Source organism: Giraffa tippelskirchi, chromosome 12 (assembly GCF_054371585.1).
Source record: "Giraffa tippelskirchi isolate mGirTip1 chromosome 12, T2T-mGirTip1v1.2.pri, whole genome shotgun sequence".
Classification (NCBI taxonomy): Eukaryota; Metazoa; Chordata; class Mammalia; order Artiodactyla; family Giraffidae; genus Giraffa; species Giraffa tippelskirchi.
The window spans coordinates 67,713,225-67,730,807 of record NC_137286.1 but is presented as its reverse complement, the minus strand read 5'-3'; the positions used below and the strand labels follow the sequence as shown (position 1 = coordinate 67,730,807).

General features: G+C 55.1%; 2 protein-coding genes across 2 annotated transcripts; both read left to right on the top strand.

Moving 5' to 3' along the window:
- The first annotated feature begins 5,811 nt into the window (after nucleotides 1-5,811).
- On the top strand, nucleotides 5,812-7,620 carry LOC145529935 (uncharacterized). The gene is made up of 3 exons (XM_081550706.1): nucleotides 5,812-5,981; nucleotides 6,381-6,693; nucleotides 6,944-7,620. Exons 1-3 carry the CDS (start codon nucleotides 5,847-5,849, stop codon nucleotides 7,579-7,581), a joined length of 1,086 nt encoding a protein of 361 aa, XP_081406832.1. The 5' UTR covers nucleotides 5,812-5,846; the 3' UTR covers nucleotides 7,582-7,620.
- A 3,484-nt stretch (nucleotides 7,621-11,104) lies between these two features.
- On the top strand, nucleotides 11,105-15,266 carry LOC145529910 (uncharacterized). The gene is made up of 3 exons (XM_081550676.1): nucleotides 11,105-13,641; nucleotides 14,041-14,353; nucleotides 14,604-15,266. Exons 1-3 carry the CDS (start codon nucleotides 13,405-13,407, stop codon nucleotides 15,230-15,232), a joined length of 1,179 nt encoding a protein of 392 aa, XP_081406802.1. The 5' UTR covers nucleotides 11,105-13,404; the 3' UTR covers nucleotides 15,233-15,266.
- Nucleotides 15,267-17,583: the final 2,317 nt, after the last annotated feature.

The following is a 17,583-nucleotide window of genomic DNA, read 5'->3' as shown; positions in this document are numbered from 1 at the left end:
TTTGTGGTTTCAGACCCGTTTGATCTTTATGCCCCACCCCCCAACAAAGCCTGGATTCAAGGCAAGCACGCCCTGTTCATCCCTCCCCCCGATCCTGAACACAATTTCATCTTTTCTTTCTGCATTCCTTCCTATATTCTTGGTGTCCCCAATCAATGACTCTCAGTGAAATGACTGAAGGAGTTTCTTTCGGACTCTCCACCTACTGTAAGACTCCATTGGAGAGTTCTCATTTTTATGTCATTTGAACTAGCCTTTGATAGCTGACAGGACGGTGTACGTCCTTTCAAGATATCATGTGCCAAACGAAGCCCTTTTGGCAAATGCCATCATTATCTCCAGGCAGGCATTGCTGTTTGAAGGGTGACATCTCAGCCAGAAGGCAGAGGCTGAGCTCCTCTTGTTGCACCAGCTCCCAAAAGAAGCCAAGAAAGGGAGCTGGAACAACAAACCACCCCAACGCCCAGGAAAGCGTTCTTCACGACAGAAGGCTAGAAAATGACCCAACAACCTTGTGGCCCAGAACCCCTCTAGAAAAATCACTGTTCCATAAAAAAGAGAAACACGTGGGAAGTTCCAAGGAGAGGCAATGCCCATGGCCAGTGTACTTTAGAGACGGCCTGACCGCTCCGGGGAAGACACGCACCGACGGAACCCCTTGGGAAACAGCAGTGAGAGTCCTCACCGTCGTAAGGGTTTCCTCTGGGGACAACCTGCCCTGGGCACCACATGAGGGAGCAGACCGGCTTCTCTTCCTCTGCCCCCACAGCATTCACTCATGAAGGCAGCTCAGGTGTTCTCATGCCCTGCCTGCCTGCCTGCCTGCCTGGCTCATCCGTGAGCTGTGACCACCTCCAGGGCAGGACTCCACCTTCTCCTCTCTGTGTACCGTGAATCTGCACACAGTGGGCTTTCAGAACCTTAGGAGACTTGAGCCATTCCCACTCGAGCCAGAACCCTCCCCAGGAAGGAAAACGGCTGTGGAGTCATTTTGGCCCCAGCACTGGTTCCGAAAGCCTGGCGGCTCCTACAGCCTCTACGGTGTGAAGAGGGAGGTCCCTTTTGACAGAGCTTTCCGGCTGTCAGATCTAAGCTGTTGTTTCACTGTCAGCTGTGTCTCTTCCGTTGCAGCCAGGTGGGCCACGCTGCTCCAAAGGGGCTCACAAGCTGAGTGGCAAGGGAGGTATTGAGAGGACAGGGATGGCTACAACGTGCTGCAAACTGAGTGAGGGTCCCCACAATCCTCAGCAAAGGTCTGTGGTGTGCAAGTGGGGAGTAGAGGGCCCCCAAGTTCCAAAGGAAGGGAGGTACTCGGGAGCTAAAGCCCTTGGCTGCTGTGGTAGCAGCTGCAGATGGCAGCTCGTCCACAGTGCACTTCGAATGAGGTCATATGAGCGGGACTCTGGAAATGGCTCCGAAATCAAGAGAAAGGGGTCAGGGTATGTGGGAATCCGGCGGGGGTGGGGGGTGGATGAAGGAAGGTGTCCTTCCTCTCTCCAGTGCAATTTGGTTTGGTGAGTCTCAAAGCTACCAGATGGCACTTCCCAAGTCAGGCCCCCGCAGGAATCAGGGTGGGCTGCGTGCCTCGGCCCCTGCCACAGGGACAAGCCACACCAGTGGCCTCCCTGAGCTCCAATGGCCGGATCTGGGGGTTCTGTCTGGGTGCACACCTCCTTGCTCTGGCCAAGTTCCCCCCTTCTCTGAGCACCAGCTTCATCCTCTCGAATGAGGACATCGATTGCTACCTTGGCACGTTACTCTCTTCATCCTGTGAAGACTCATTAGGCTTATCCTACAATTACTAGCTGGCCCGAAGAGATATCTCCTGAATCCAGATTAAGCTGGAGTCTCCCAGGCTCATCTGGCATGTCTTCCCTGAAGTCTGCCAAAACCCACACCCTTGCATTTCCAGGGACTCCCCTTAGCCAGCTGGGCAGAAAACCCAGCATGGTTCAAACAAGCTGACAGACAAGCGGGAGAGGACTCACGGGCAGACGGCCTCCCTCAGGTCTCGGGTGGAGCTCTGGGACCACAGCAGCAGCGGGCCATCTCAGCCCCTGGGCTCAGCAGCGCCCTCATTCTCAGGCCGGCGGCTCTGCCCTGAGGGGAGCAGGAAGGTCACCAACTGCCGCAGGCGGACCTCAAGCCCCTCCCACTGCTGGAGCCTGACCTCCCCCGTCCCCACCCCTGCCCCTACCCCAGCAGGACGAGAGCTCGTCTTCCCCTGGCTTCCAACGTGAGGCCCGGCCCTGGGCCCCGATTGGGCACTGCCCCAGTCCGGAGCCAATCACAGTGGCCAGGGAGGTGGAACGCACCGATTGGCCAGGGCCAGGTCATGTGACCATACTCCCCAGGAAACTCAAATATTACCAAGATTCCCTAACAAACCAATGAACAAAATTATCCAGTAAAGGCAAACCGTACATTTTAATGAGGCCAATGTCACAGAAAAAAAAAAAAATCCTTCACAATGAACTGCTCAAGGAAGCTACTAAATAAGCTTTCAGAAAAGTTAAGACTTTTTTTTTTTTTTTTTAATAGGGTGACGGAGAGCTATACCTTTCCCATCTATGTGAATTTAGGTTTAAACTAGATTTCCCTCGGCTATTATATAAGACAAAAAACCCCACATCACCCCCTTTCACTCCCCCCACCCCCAAAAAGTGTTTTAGTCTATTGAATTTTTGTGTCCTCAGTTGTGTCTGATTCACGGCAACTCACGAACTCTACACAGCCAGGCTCTTCCGTCCATGGAATTGAGGGCAATTTTTTCTGTCACAGCAAATGCCCACCCTGGGTGATCCAAAGGCAAGGGCTCAGAGGCTCCTGAGAGACTAACTCCTTTCAGCTGAGCACAGAGCTGGCTCCTCACTGGGATGCCTGTGGCCTGGGGCTCCCAGAGGGGAGAGCAGCACTCGCCCCACCGTGTGGTCACTGCTGGAAGTGCAGGCTGCTCCTCACTCCCCCTTGACAGTGTCCCTGAGGGCAGAACAGTGGGAATCTACTCAAGGTGGAAACGCAAACTCCGATGCAACCAAACTTCCCACAAGGTCTCCAAAACCACTCAGGAACAGGGAATTGGAAACTGCAGGGCATGACATGAATGGAGATGGAGACTTGACACCTTACACCGAGTTCACTTCCAGTTATCCCTAGACAAAGTTTCCATGAAAACTTGTCACAAATCTAGAAGAACAATGAGCAGAAACCGGACACGTGCTTTGAGTCTTCACACACAAAACAAAAAGGCAGCCCACAAAACAACCCAGAGAATACAGTGGACTTTGCAAAATCAAAGATATCTACTGTGGGAAAGACCTCATTACAAAAGCAAAAGACAGGTCATACATCGCGAGACGAATGAGTGGAAACACAAAGCTTCTCAAGGATGTGTCTCCAAACAGACAAAGAACACCAACACGACAAGCCTGTGAAAACTAGGGAAAGGTCTGAAGGGACAGCAGACTGAGGAAGACACACACAGAGTATCCCGGATGATGTCCAGCACTGAGGGCCTGAAGAAACAACAGTCTAGTTGCACTCCCTCAGGCCTGTGTGACCCTGGATGAGGCCTCTGTTTCCCGGTGGCTCTGAGAGATGGACAGGGAGGAAGGGGAAGAGAAATCACTTGCATTTCTAATACTCACAGCAAAGTCTTCCAATGAGAAGGGAATTATCACCCCCACTGACAATGCCATTCACTGAAGTGATACCCACGAGTCCATCTAACCCAGAAGGGAAGGAAGGACCTGTTCTCACAAAACGGTGAGAGATGGAAGAAGGAAGATCAAGCCCACACCAACCACTGGAAAGAGAAGCTGTGCTCAGGGCTTGAAAGAATTCCTATTGGGAAAATGATGTCACAGCCCCACAAGGCAATCCACAGCTTCGATGCTATTCCTCCCAAAATGCCAATGCATTTTCGCACCGAACAAAGAATTGCAAAAGGGGTACGGAAACAGAAAAGAGCCTAAATTGTCAATACAATCCGACAAATTGTCAATACAAGCCCCGATACGGACATCCAAGGTTGTGTGAAAGGAAATTAGACGACCAAACTAGGATCCTCAGGAGAGTATCGGAGAAGGCGATGGCGAACCACTCCAGTACTCTTGCCTGGAAAACGCCCTGGACGGAGGAGCCTGGTAGGCTGCAGGCCATGGGGTCGCGCAGAGTCAGACACGACTGAAGTGACTTAGGCGCAGCGGCAGCAGCAGGACAGTATGCTATTGGGAATACAACAACACACACAGATCCAGATCGATGGAATAAAGTTGAGGGTCCAGAAACAAACCACGGCATCCATGGTCAACTCATCTCTGACACAAAAGGGGAGAATATCCAAATGGGAACAAGAAAGCCTCTTCAATACATGTCCATGGGAAAACCAGACAGCTACATCTGAAGAACGCTATTGGTTTTGATCTCACACCACCTCAATATCGGGGAAAAACCTCACCCTAAAGACTGATGTCATGAGATAGCTAGAAAGAAGCGTAGGTCAAAGGCTCCTTAACATCAGAGTCTCCTTGCCATTTGCTGGGCGGAGGTAGAAATGGGTCTCTTCAAGTAAGGGAAAGAGGAAAACGAAGTACGCCAATGGGTTTCCATCCAATGGAACCTCTTCACAACAGAGAAGCTAAGCATTCAGAAATGCAAAAGATAGGAAACGGAACATGAGAGACTCCTTGCAAGTGGTGTATCTGAGAAGGGGTTCATATGGAAAGAGACGAAGAATGCACAGCACTCAGATTCCAAGAAACACCACCACCACCCTTGACCCTTCCCCCATGACCAACTCCGACCTAAAGCCTTTCTCTCCCTCTAACCGATCCCTAAAACATAACCCTCATCTAATCATATACATGTGCATTCCTAGCATCCATCCATCCACACACGAGAGAGAAAGAGGAAGACACAGACTGAATCGAGAAGGGAAAAGAGAGGGACACAGCCAGAGAGAGACACGGAACCAAAGAGAGGAAAGGAGTCGATGGTCCAGACTTTTCATCAATCTGTCTCGAAGGTAGAAGCAATGACAGCGCCCATCCACCCCAGAAGGGGGAAAAGGACGGAAGGTTTGGAGAGGAAAAGACAAGAACGCAGGGAGCCATTAGAAGCTCAGCCACCCGCAGAAGCCGAGCTGGGACACTTGAACAGAATCTCAATGGAAACAGAGGACCAGAAAGTTGGCTACTCTTTTCTATAAGAGAGGGAGACCTTCGAGTCTTCCTTTCGGTCCTCCAACTTGGATGCGGGGTCTCAAAACACTCAGGAGGGGGAGTGCCTTTTCCTGGGTACCACGGCGCATCCAGGCCTCGTTCTGCCCCATTCTGTGCTGTGTCAGCCCTGGATGGAGTCTTTCTTTCTGAATTCTCAGCGCACAAGCTCCACGTGATATCGGCCCCAGGTGGAAAGGCATGGAGCTGCTCGTAGGCCGACAGAACTAGGAAGCAGATGGGAGAATGACCCCCACTCTGCAGATGGAGAGACTGGGGAAACCCTGAGGGGCATACGCTTGTCCAGGGCCACACCACTTATGAGAAGAAGGAGCCTGGTCTGAGAGCAGCGGGGTCCTCGGAGCTCAGGCCCTGGCTGCACCCAGGCCTCCCCAGGGCTGTGGGCTGGGCTGTGTGGCTGTCACTGTGCCTGCACATGGCCTAAGGGGGGTGGTCGAGCAGTCAGAAACCCAGAGATTCCCTTGGGAAGTTTTGGGGAAGGGACCTCAGCACGAACCCCAGGAAATGATGTCACCTGCCGGCAACAGAACCCAACAGAACCCGCAACCCGGGTATCCAGGCCTCCAGAGCGGAGAGGAGCCCCCAGCCAGATCACTTGCTGCCAGGATGTTCTGCTGTTTGCCCCTGCCCAGAGGCCGGGGCCTCAGGAGAGCTCACAGGCAGTGTGCGTGGGCACCCTGTCGACGTTGGCTCAGGGCACCCCCGAGAGGCCTGTGGCCCTTTGCCCGGAGAAACAGAAAGGTAACACGGGGAGCCCCAGGCCGGGCCAGCCCACCTCTCCCATGCCACCCGGAAACACCGGGTCCTTTGCCTGTGTGTGTGGATGCGGGTTTCTCGGGGTGTGTCTCCCTCAAGGAAGCCCAGGCGGATGTGGGGTCAGAAGCCTGCGGGCAAGTTGTGTCCACACCCCAGGGGAGAGCAGGCTGGCTGGGATGGGGAGAGTGCGGGCAGCGCCGGCCGCCCAGGCTGGCCTCACACCCTCAGGTGGGTCTCTTTCGTCCCGGGTGGGGATCTGAGCAGACACACGTCTCTGACCCTTCTGGGAAGAGAAGTTCGAGCAGGCAGAAGCAGCGGCTCCACTGGCCAGGCCCAGCTCGGAAAAGTCCCAGCATGGCTGGCTGACGGTCACTGTCGTTGCAGAGCTTCCCACGTGATGAGGCCGAGGACGGGGACACCCCGTCCACCTCCCGGAGGGAGGGGTCGGAGCACCACCCCCCCGCCCCTGAGGCCCAGTGCAGGCTCCAGGTGAGCGTGCCCACGGAGGCATCAGCCCCACCGGGGGCGAAGCGGAGGCGGGGAAGGCCTGCTGCCGAGACACCACACAGGATACACCCGGCGGCCCAGTCTGAGGCTGCCACGGAGCTCAGCACACCCGGCTCCGACCCAGAGTCCCGAGAACCCCAGCCTCTGAGGCAGCAGGAGGACCTGGAGCCCAGCACGCCAGAGCACAGAGGTGAGGACGCTGGGGCTGGTGCACGGGAGTGTGTGGGGAGGGGGTGCTGAGCTACACAGGGACGAGTCCCCGAAAGATGCTGCTGGGCCTGCAGCAAGCGCTGGCCTCACACCCCCACCCCCATCTTGCACACTTCAGTCCCAAAAGACATCCGACCCTGGGTATTCTTTGGGAATCTCTTGGAAGCTTTCTGTCCCGGGATACGCACATGCCAAGGCTGGCCTGTGGGCAAACTTTGCTTCTCCCCCAGCTCTAGCACTGGCCTCCAACTGGAACCAGGCTCCACTTCCCAGACCTGTCCCTACAGAGGTGGTGGCTCCAGGTGCAGGACCCAGGGATCCACCGAGGGCAGATGGAGAACCGAGACTTGCCCTCGCAGAGACACCAGGCCAGCTGGGTTCTGGCCAGCACACCGGGCAGATCGGATCTCCGTGCCTGCAGGACCCCCAGCCCCAGGCACTGATGTCCCACCCCCTCAGCCAGAACCTCCACCTCCACGTGCACCTGTACCTGCTCGGGCTTTGGCAGGAGAACCCGAGGCAGAGGAGGAGTCACCGCCTCGGCAGGGAGAGCCTGCCCTGGCTCCCGCGCAACACCCAGATGCCGACGATGACTCACCCACCCCTGCAGGAAGAACGAGCCCCCGCTCTGGACAGAGACCCAGAGCCCTTGCCGGAAACACCACGTCCAGGGGAGCGGTCGGCTCTGCCGCCTCCATCCCTGTCGGCTCACCGTGGACGCTGTCAACTCGGTCTGCCCCCAGGGGACATGGAGTTCCTTTCCCCTGAACTGCTTTGCATTTGGTTTGTTTCCACCTTTCTGGTGATGTTTTATTTTTTGTATGGTTTCCTGTATTTTTGTTGGTTAAGTTGGGAACTTGTTGGTTAAGTTAGTAAACTTTTTCATCATTGTTGCAATTTGGGAACACTGTTGTGTAACTCTGCTGATACTGTGTTACCATCACCACTTTGTGGTTTCAGACCCGTTTGATCTTTATGCCCCACCCCCCAACAAAGCCTGGATTCAAGGCAAGCACGCCCTGTTCATCCCTCCCCCCGATCCTGAACACAATTTCATCTTTTCTTTCTGCATTCCTTCCTATATTCTTGGTGTCCCCAATCAATGACTCTCAGTGAAATGACTGAAGGAGTTTCTTTCGGACTCTCCACCTACTGTAAGACTCCATTGGAGAGTTCTCATTTTTATGTCATTTGAACTAGCCTTTGATAGCTGACAGGACGGTGTACGTCCTTTCAAGATATCATGTGCCAAACGAAGCCCTTTTGGCAAATGCCATCATTATCTCCAGGCAGGCATTGCTGTTTGAAGGGTGACATCTCAGCCAGAAGGCAGAGGCTGAGCTCCTCTTGTTGCACCAGCTCCCAAAAGAAGCCAAGAAAGGGAGCTGGAACAACAAACCACCCCAACGCCCAGGAAAGCGTTCTTCACGACAGAAGGCTAGAAAATGACCCAACAACCTTGTGGCCCAGAACCCCTCTAGAAAAATCACTGTTCCATAAAAAAGAGAAACACGTGGGAAGTTCCAAGGAGAGGCAATGCCCATGGCCAGTGTACTTTAGAGACGGCCTGACCGCTCCGGGGAAGACACGCACCGACGGAACCCCTTGGGAAACAGCAGTGAGAGTCCTCACCGTCGTAAGGGTTTCCTCTGGGGACAACCTGCCCTGGGCACCACATGAGGGAGCAGACCGGCTTCTCTTCCTCTGCCCCCACAGCATTCACTCATGAAGGCAGCTCAGGTGTTCTCATGCCCTGCCTGCCTGCCTGCCTGCCTGGCTCATCCGTGAGCTGTGACCACCTCCAGGGCAGGACTCCACCTTCTCCTCTCTGTGTACCGTGAATCTGCACACAGTGGGCTTTCAGAACCTTAGGAGACTTGAGCCATTCCCACTCGAGCCAGAACCCTCCCCAGGAAGGAAAACGGCTGTGGAGTCATTTTGGCCCCAGCACTGGTTCCGAAAGCCTGGCGGCTCCTACAGCCTCTACGGTGTGAAGAGGGAGGTCCCTTTTGACAGAGCTTTCCGGCTGTCAGATCTAAGCTGTTGTTTCACTGTCAGCTGTGTCTCTTCCGTTGCAGCCAGGTGGGCCACGCTGCTCCAAAGGGGCTCACAAGCTGAGTGGCAAGGGAGGTATTGAGAGGACAGGGATGGCTACAACGTGCTGCAAACTGAGTGAGGGTCCCCACAATCCTCAGCAAAGGTCTGTGGTGTGCAAGTGGGGAGTAGAGGGCCCCCAAGTTCCAAAGGAAGGGAGGTACTCGGGAGCTAAAGCCCTTGGCTGCTGTGGTAGCAGCTGCAGATGGCAGCTCGTCCACAGTGCACTTCGAATGAGGTCATATGAGCGGGACTCTGGAAATGGCTCCGAAATCAAGAGAAAGGGGTCAGGGTATGTGGGAATCCGGCGGGGGTGGGGGGTGGATGAAGGAAGGTGTCCTTCCTCTCTCCAGTGCAATTTGGTTTGGTGAGTCTCAAAGCTACCAGATGGCACTTCCCAAGTCAGGCCCCCGCAGGAATCAGGGTGGGCTGCGTGCCTCGGCCCCTGCCACAGGGACAAGCCACACCAGTGGCCTCCCTGAGCTCCAATGGCCGGATCTGGGGGTTCTGTCTGGGTGCACACCTCCTTGCTCTGGCCAAGTTCCCCCCTTCTCTGAGCACCAGCTTCATCCTCTCGAATGAGGACATCGATTGCTACCTTGGCACGTTACTCTCTTCATCCTGTGAAGACTCATTAGGCTTATCCTACAATTACTAGCTGGCCCGAAGAGATATCTCCTGAATCCAGATTAAGCTGGAGTCTCCCAGGCTCATCTGGCATGTCTTCCCTGAAGTCTGCCAAAACCCACACCCTTGCATTTCCAGGGACTCCCCTTAGCCAGCTGGGCAGAAAACCCAGCATGGTTCAAACAAGCTGACAGACAAGCGGGAGAGGACTCACGGGCAGACGGCCTCCCTCAGGTCTCGGGTGGAGCTCTGGGACCACAGCAGCAGCGGGCCATCTCAGCCCCTGGGCTCAGCAGCGCCCTCATTCTCAGGCCGGCGGCTCTGCCCTGAGGGGAGCAGGAAGGTCACCAACTGCCGCAGGCGGACCTCAAGCCCCTCCCACTGCTGGAGCCTGACCTCCCCCGTCCCCACCCCTGCCCCTACCCCAGCAGGACGAGAGCTCGTCTTCCCCTGGCTTCCAACGTGAGGCCCGGCCCTGGGCCCCGATTGGGCACTGCCCCAGTCCGGAGCCAATCACAGTGGCCAGGGAGGTGGAACGCACCGATTGGCCAGGGCCAGGTCATGTGACCATACTCCCCAGGAAACTCAAATATTACCAAGATTCCCTAACAAACCAATGAACAAAATTATCCAGTAAAGGCAAACCGTACATTTTAATGAGGCCAATGTCACAGAAAAAAAAAAAAATCCTTCACAATGAACTGCTCAAGGAAGCTACTAAATAAGCTTTCAGAAAAGTTAAGACTTTTTTTTTTTTTTTTTAATAGGGTGACGGAGAGCTATACCTTTCCCATCTATGTGAATTTAGGTTTAAACTAGATTTCCCTCGGCTATTATATAAGACAAAAAACCCCACATCACCCCCTTTCACTCCCCCCACCCCCAAAAAGTGTTTTAGTCTATTGAATTTTTGTGTCCTCAGTTGTGTCTGATTCACGGCAACTCACGAACTCTACACAGCCAGGCTCTTCCGTCCATGGAATTGAGGGCAATTTTTTCTGTCACAGCAAATGCCCACCCTGGGTGATCCAAAGGCAAGGGCTCAGAGGCTCCTGAGAGACTAACTCCTTTCAGCTGAGCACAGAGCTGGCTCCTCACTGGGATGCCTGTGGCCTGGGGCTCCCAGAGGGGAGAGCAGCACTCGCCCCACCATGTGGTCACTGCTGGAAGTGCAGGCTGCTCCTCACTCCCCCTTGACAGTGTCCCTGAGGGCAGAACAGTGGGAATCTACTCAAGGTGGAAACGCAAACTCCGATGCAACCAAACTTCCCACAAGGTCTCCAAAACCACTCAGGAACAGGGAATTGGAAACTGCAGGGCATGACATGAATGGAGATGGAGACTTGACACCTTACACCGAGTTCACTTCCAGTTATCCCTAGACAAAGTTTCCATGAAAACTTGTCACAAATCTAGAAGAACAATGAGCAGAAACCGGACACGTGCTTTGAGTCTTCACACACAAAACAAAAAGGCAGCCCACAAAACAACCCAGAGAATACAGTGGACTTTGCAAAATCAAAGATATCTACTGTGGGAAAGACCTCATTACAAAAGCAAAAGACAGGTCATACATCGCGAGACGAATGAGTGGAAACACAAAGCTTCTCAAGGATGTGTCTCCAAACAGACAAAGAACACCAACACGACAAGCCTGTGAAAACTAGGGAAAGGTCTGAAGGGACAGCAGACTGAGGAAGACACACACAGAGTATCCCGGATGATGTCCAGCACTGAGGGCCTGAAGAAACAACAGTCTAGTTGCACTCCCTCAGGCCTGTGTGACCCTGGATGAGGCCTCTGTTTCCCGGTGGCTCTGAGAGATGGACAGGGAGGAAGGGGAAGAGAAATCACTTGCATTTCTAATACTCACAGCAAAGTCTTCCAATGAGAAGGGAATTATCACCCCCACTGACAATGCCATTCACTGAAGTGATACCCACGAGTCCATCTAACCCAGAAGGGAAGGAAGGACCTGTTCTCACAAAACGGTGAGAGATGGAAGAAGGAAGATCAAGCCCACACCAACCACTGGAAAGAGAAGCTGTGCTCAGGGCTTGAAAGAATTCCTATTGGGAAAATGATGTCACAGCCCCACAAGGCAATCCACAGCTTCGATGCTATTCCTCCCAAAATGCCAATGCATTTTCGCACCGAACAAAGAATTGCAAAAGGGGTACGGAAACAGAAAAGAGCCTAAATTGTCAATACAATCCGACAAATTGTCAATACAAGCCCCGATACGGACATCCAAGGTTGTGTGAAAGGAAATTAGACGACCAAACTAGGATCCTCAGGAGAGTATCGGAGAAGGCGATGGCGAACCACTCCAGTACTCTTGCCTGGAAAACGCCCTGGACGGAGGAGCCTGGTAGGCTGCAGGCCATGGGGTCGCGCAGAGTCAGACACGACTGAAGTGACTTAGGCGCAGCGGCAGCAGCAGGACAGTATGCTATTGGGAATACAACAACACACACAGATCCAGATCGATGGAATAAAGTTGAGGGTCCAGAAACAAACCACGGCATCCATGGTCAACTCATCTCTGACACAAAAGGGGAGAATATCCAAATGGGAACAAGAAAGCCTCTTCAATAAATGTCCATGGGAAAACCAGACAGCTACATCTGAAGAACGCTATTGGTTTTGATCTCACACCACCTCAATATCGGGGAAAAACCTCACCCTAAAGACTGATGTCATGAGATAGCTAGAAAGAAGCGTAGGTCAAAGGCTCCTTAACATCAGAGTCTCCTTGCCATTTGCTGGGCGGAGGTAGAAATGGGTCTCTTCAAGTAAGGGAAAGAGGAAAACGAAGTACGCCAATGGGTTTCCATCCAATGGAACCTCTTCACAACAGAGAAGCTAAGCATTCAGAAATGCAAAAGATAGGAAACGGAACATGAGAGACTCCTTGCAAGTGGTGTATCTGAGAAGGGGTTCATATGGAAAGAGACGAAGAATGCACAGCACTCAGATTCCAAGAAACACCACCACCACCCTTGACCCTTCCCCCATGACCAACTCCGACCTAAAGCCTTTCTCTCCCTCTAACCGATCCCTAAAACATAACCCTCATCTAATCATATACATGTGCATTCCTAGCATCCATCCATCCACACACGAGAGAGAAAGAGGAAGACACAGACTGAATCGAGAAGGGAAAAGAGAGGGACACAGCCAGAGAGAGACACGGAACCAAAGAGAGGAAAGGAGTCGATGGTCCAGACTTTTCATCAATCTGTCTCGAAGGTAGAAGCAATGACAGCGCCCATCCACCCCAGAAGGGGGAAAAGGACGGAAGGTTTGGAGAGGAAAAGACAAGAACGCAGGGAGCCATTAGAAGCTCAGCCACCCGCAGAAGCCGAGCTGGGACACTTGAACAGAATCTCAATGGAAACAGAGGACCAGAAAGTTGGCTACTCTTTTCTATAAGAGAGGGAGACCTTCGAGTCTTCCTTTCGGTCCTCCAACTTGGATGCGGGGTCTCAAAACACTCAGGAGGGGGAGTGCCTTTTCCTGGGTACCACGGCGCATCCAGGCCTCGTTCTGCCCCATTCTGTGCTGTGTCAGCCCTGGATGGAGTCTTTCTTTCTGAAGTCTCAGCGCACAAGCTCCACGTGATATCGGCCCCAGGTGGAAAGGCATGGAGCTGCTCGTAGGCCGACAGAACTAGGAAGCAGATGGGAGAATGACCCCCACTCTGCAGATGGAGAGACTGGGGAAACCCTGAGGGGCATACGCTTGTCCAGGGCCACACCACTTATGAGAAGAAGGAGCCTGGTCTGAGAGCAGCGGGGTCCTCGGAGCTCAGGCCCTGGCTGCACCCAGGCCTCCCCAGGGCTGTGGGCTGGGCTGTGTGGCTGTCACTGTGCCTGCACATGGCCTAAGGGGGGTGGTCGAGCAGTCAGAAACCCAGAGATTCCCTTGGGAAGTTTTGGGGAAGGGACCTCAGCACGAACCCCAGGAAATGATGTCACCTGCCGGCAACAGAACCCAACAGAACCCGCAACCCGGGTATCCAGGCCTCCAGAGCGGAGAGGAGCCCCCAGCCAGATCACTTGCTGCCAGGATGTTCTGCTGTTTGCCCCTGCCCAGAGGCCGGGGCCTCAGGAGAGCTCACAGGCAGTGTGCGTGGGCACCCTGTCGACGTTGGCTCAGGGCACCCCCGAGAGGCCTGTGGCCCTTTGCCCGGAGAAACAGAAAGGTAACACGGGGAGCCCCAGGCCGGGCCAGCCCACCTCTCCCATGCCACCCGGAAACACCGGGTCCTTTGCCTGTGTGTGTGGATGCGGGTTTCTCGGGGTGTGTCTCCCTCAAGGAAGCCCAGGCGGATGTGGGGTCAGAAGCCTGCGGGCAAGTTGTGTCCACACCCCAGGGGAGAGCAGGCTGGCTGGGATGGGGAGAGTGCGGGCAGCGCCGGCCGCCCAGGCTGGCCTCACACCCTCAGGTGGGTCTCTTTCGTCCCGGGTGGGGATCTGAGCAGACACACGTCTCTGACCCTTCTGGGAAGAGAAGTTCGAGCAGGCAGAAGCAGCGGCTCCACTGGCCAGGCCCAGCTCGGAAAAGTCCCAGCATGGCTGGCTGACGGTCACTGTCGTTGCAGAGCTTCCCACGTGATGAGGCCGAGGACGGGGACACCCCGTCCACCTCCCGGAGGGAGGGGTCGGAGCACCACCCCCCCGCCCCTGAGGCCCAGTGCAGGCTCCAGGTGAGCGTGCCCACGGAGGCATCAGCCCCACCGGGGGCGAAGCGGAGGCGGGGAAGGCCTGCTGCCGAGACACCACACAGGATACACCCGGCGGCCCAGTCTGAGGCTGCCACGGAGCTCAGCACACCCGGCTCCGACCCAGAGTCCCGAGAACCCCAGCCTCTGAGGCAGCAGGAGGACCTGGAGCCCAGCACGCCAGAGCACAGAGGTGAGGACGCTGGGGCTGGTGCACGGGAGTGTGTGGGGAGGGGGTGCTGAGCTACACAGGGACGAGTCCCCGAAAGATGCTGCTGGGCCTGCAGCAAGCGCTGGCCTCACACCCCCACCCCCATCTTGCACACTTCAGTCCCAAAAGACATCCGACCCTGGGTATTCTTTGGGAATCTCTTGGAAGCTTTCTGTCCCGGGATACGCACATGCCAAGGCTGGCCTGTGGGCAAACTTTGCTTCTCCCCCAGCTCTAGCACTGGCCTCCAACTGGAACCAGGCTCCACTTCCCAGACCTGTCCCTACAGAGGTGGTGGCTCCAGGTGCAGGACCCAGGGATCCACCGAGGGCAGATGGAGAACCGAGACTTGCCCTCGCAGAGACACCAGGCCAGCTGGGTTCTGGCCAGCACACCGGGCAGATCGGATCTCCGTGCCTGCAGGACCCCCAGCCCCAGGCACTGATGTCCCACCCCCTCAGCCAGAACCTCCACCTCCACGTGCACCTGTACCTGCTCGGGCTTTGGCAGGAGAACCCGAGGCAGAGGAGGAGTCACCGCCTCGGCAGGGAGAGCCTGCCCTGGCTCCCGCGCAACACCCAGACGCCGACGATGACTCACCCACCCCTGCAGGAAGAACGAGCCCCCGCTCTGGACAGAGACCCAGAGCCCTTGCCGGAAACACCACGTCCAGGGGAGCGGTCGGCTCTGCCGCCTCCATCCCTGTCGGCTCACCGTGGACGCTGTCAACTCGGTCTGCCCCCAGGGGACATGGAGTTCCTTTCCCCTGAACTGCTTTGCATTTGGTTTGTTTCCACCTTTCTGGTGATGTTTTATTTTTTGTATGGTTTCCTGTATTTTTGTTGGTTAAGTTGGGATTAGTAAACTTTTTCATCATTGTTGCAATTTGGGAACACTGTTGTGTAACTGGTGATACTGTGTTACCATCACCACTTTGTGGTTTCAGACCCATTTGATCTTTATGCCCCATCCCCCAACAAAGCCTGGATTCAAGGCAAGCACGCCCTGTTCATCCCTCCCCCCGATCCTGAACACAATTTCATCTTTTCTTTCTGCATTCCTTCCTATATTCTTGGTGTCCCCAATCAATGACTCTCAGTGAAATGACTGAAGGAGTTTCTTTCGGACTCTCCACCTACTGTAAGACTCCATTGGAGAGTTCTCATTTTTATGTCATTTGAACTAGCCTTTGATAGCTGACAGGACGGTGTACGTCCTTTCAAGATATCATGTGCCAAACGAAGCCCTTTTGGCAAATGCCATCATTATCTCCAGGCAGGCATTGCTGTTTGAAGGGTGACATCTCAGCCAGAAGGCAGAGGCTGAGCTCCTCTTGTTGCACCAGCTCCCAAAAGAAGCCAAGAAAGGGAGCTGGAACAACAAACCACCCCAACGCCCAGGAAAGCGTTCTTCACGACAGAAGGCTAGAAAATGACCCAACAACCTTGTGGCCCAGAACCCCTCTAGAAAAATCACTGTTCCATAAAAAAGAGAAACACGTGGGAAGTTCCAAGGAGAGGCAATGCCCATGGCCAGTGTACTTTAGAGACGGCCTGACCGCTCCGGGGAAGACACGCACCGACGGAACCCCTTGGGAAACAGCAGTGAGAGTCCTCACCGTCGTAAGGGTTTCCTCTGGGGACAACCTGCCCTGGGCACCACATGAGGGAGCAGACCGGCTTCTCTTCCTCTGCCCCCACAGCATTCACTCATGAAGGCAGCTCAGGTGTTCTCATGCCCTGCCTGCCTGCCTGCCTGCCTGGCTCATCCGTGAGCTGTGACCACCTCCAGGGCAGGACTCCACCTTCTCCTCTCTGTGTACCGTGAATCTGCACACAGTGGGCTTTCAGAACCTTAGGAGACTTGAGCCATTCCCACTCGAGCCAGAACCCTCCCCAGGAAGGAAAACGGCTGTGGAGTCATTTTGGCCCCAGCACTGGTTCCGAAAGCCTGGCGGCTCCTACAGCCTCTACGGTGTGAAGAGGGAGGTCCCTTTTGACAGAGCTTTCCGGCTGTCAGATCTAAGCTGTTGTTTCACTGTCAGCTGTGTCTCTTCCGTTGCAGCCAGGTGGGCCACGCTGCTCCAAAGGGGCTCACAAGCTGAGTGGCAAGGGAGGTATTGAGAGGACAGGGATGGCTACAACGTGCTGCAAACAGAGTGAGGGTCCCCACAATCCTCAGCAAAGGTCTGTGGTGTGCAAGTGGGGAGTAGAGGGCCCCAAAGTTCCAAAGGAAGGGAGGTACTCGGGAGCTAAAGCCCTTGGCTGCTGTGGTAGCAGCTGCAGATGGCAGCTCGTCCACAGTGCACTTCGAATGAGGTCATATGAGCGGGACTCTGGAAATGGCTCCGAAATCAAGAGAAAGGGGTCAGGGTATGTGGGAATCCGGCGGGGGTGGGGGGTGGATGAAGGAAGGTGTCCTTCCTCTCTCCAGTGCAATTTGGTTTGGTGAGTCTCAAAGCTACCAGATGGCACTTCCCAAGTCAGGCCCCCACAGGAATCAGGGTGGGCTGCGTGCCTCGGCCCCTGCCACAGGGACAAGCCACACCAGTGGCCTCCCTGAGCTCCAATGGCCGGATCTGGGGGTTCTGTCTGGGTGCACACCTCCTTGCTCTGGCCAAGTTCCCCCCTTCTCTGAGCACCAGCTTCATCCTCTCGAATAAGGACATCGATTGCTACCTTGGCACGTTACTCTCTTCATCCTGTGAAGACTCATTAGGCTTATCCTACAATTACTAGCTGGCCCGAAGAGATATCTCCTGAATCCAGATTAAGCTGGAGTCTCCCAGGCTCATCTGGCATGTCTTCCCTGAAGTCTGCCAAAACCCACACCCTTGCATTTCCAGGGACTCCCCTTAGCCAGCTGGGCAGAAAACCCAGCATGGTTCAAACAAGCTGACAGACAAGCGGGAGAGGACTCACGGGCAGACGGCCTCCCTCAGGTCTCGGGTGGAGCTCTGGGACCACAGCAGCAGCGGGCCATCTCAGCCCCTGGGCTCAGCAGCGCCCTCATTCTCAGGCCGGCGGCTCTGCCCTGAGGGGAGCAGGAAGGTCACCAACTGCCGCAGGCGGACCTCAAGCCCCTCCCACTGCTGGAGCCTGACCTCCCCCGGCCCCACCCCTTCCCCTACCCCAGCAGGACGAGAGCTCGTCTTCCCCTGGCTTCCAACGTGAGGCCCGACCCCGGGCCCCGATTGGGCACTGCCCCAGTCC

Coding starts and splice junctions, on each gene's coding strand:
- LOC145529935 (XM_081550706.1), top strand. CDS start 5,847: ATGTTCTGCTGTTTGCCCCTGCCCAGAGGCCGGGGCCTCAGGAGAGCT. Junction 5,982..6,380: donor TTGCCCGGAGAAACAGAAAG/GTAACACGGGGA, acceptor CTGTCGTTGCAG/AGCTTCCCACGTGATGAGGC. Junction 6,694..6,943: donor CAGCACGCCAGAGCACAGAG/GTGAGGACGCTG, acceptor CTTCTCCCCCAG/CTCTAGCACTGGCCTCCAAC.
- LOC145529910 (XM_081550676.1), top strand. CDS start 13,405: ATGATGTCACCTGCCGGCAACAGAACCCAACAGAACCCGCAACCCGGG. Junction 13,642..14,040: donor TTGCCCGGAGAAACAGAAAG/GTAACACGGGGA, acceptor CTGTCGTTGCAG/AGCTTCCCACGTGATGAGGC. Junction 14,354..14,603: donor CAGCACGCCAGAGCACAGAG/GTGAGGACGCTG, acceptor CTTCTCCCCCAG/CTCTAGCACTGGCCTCCAAC.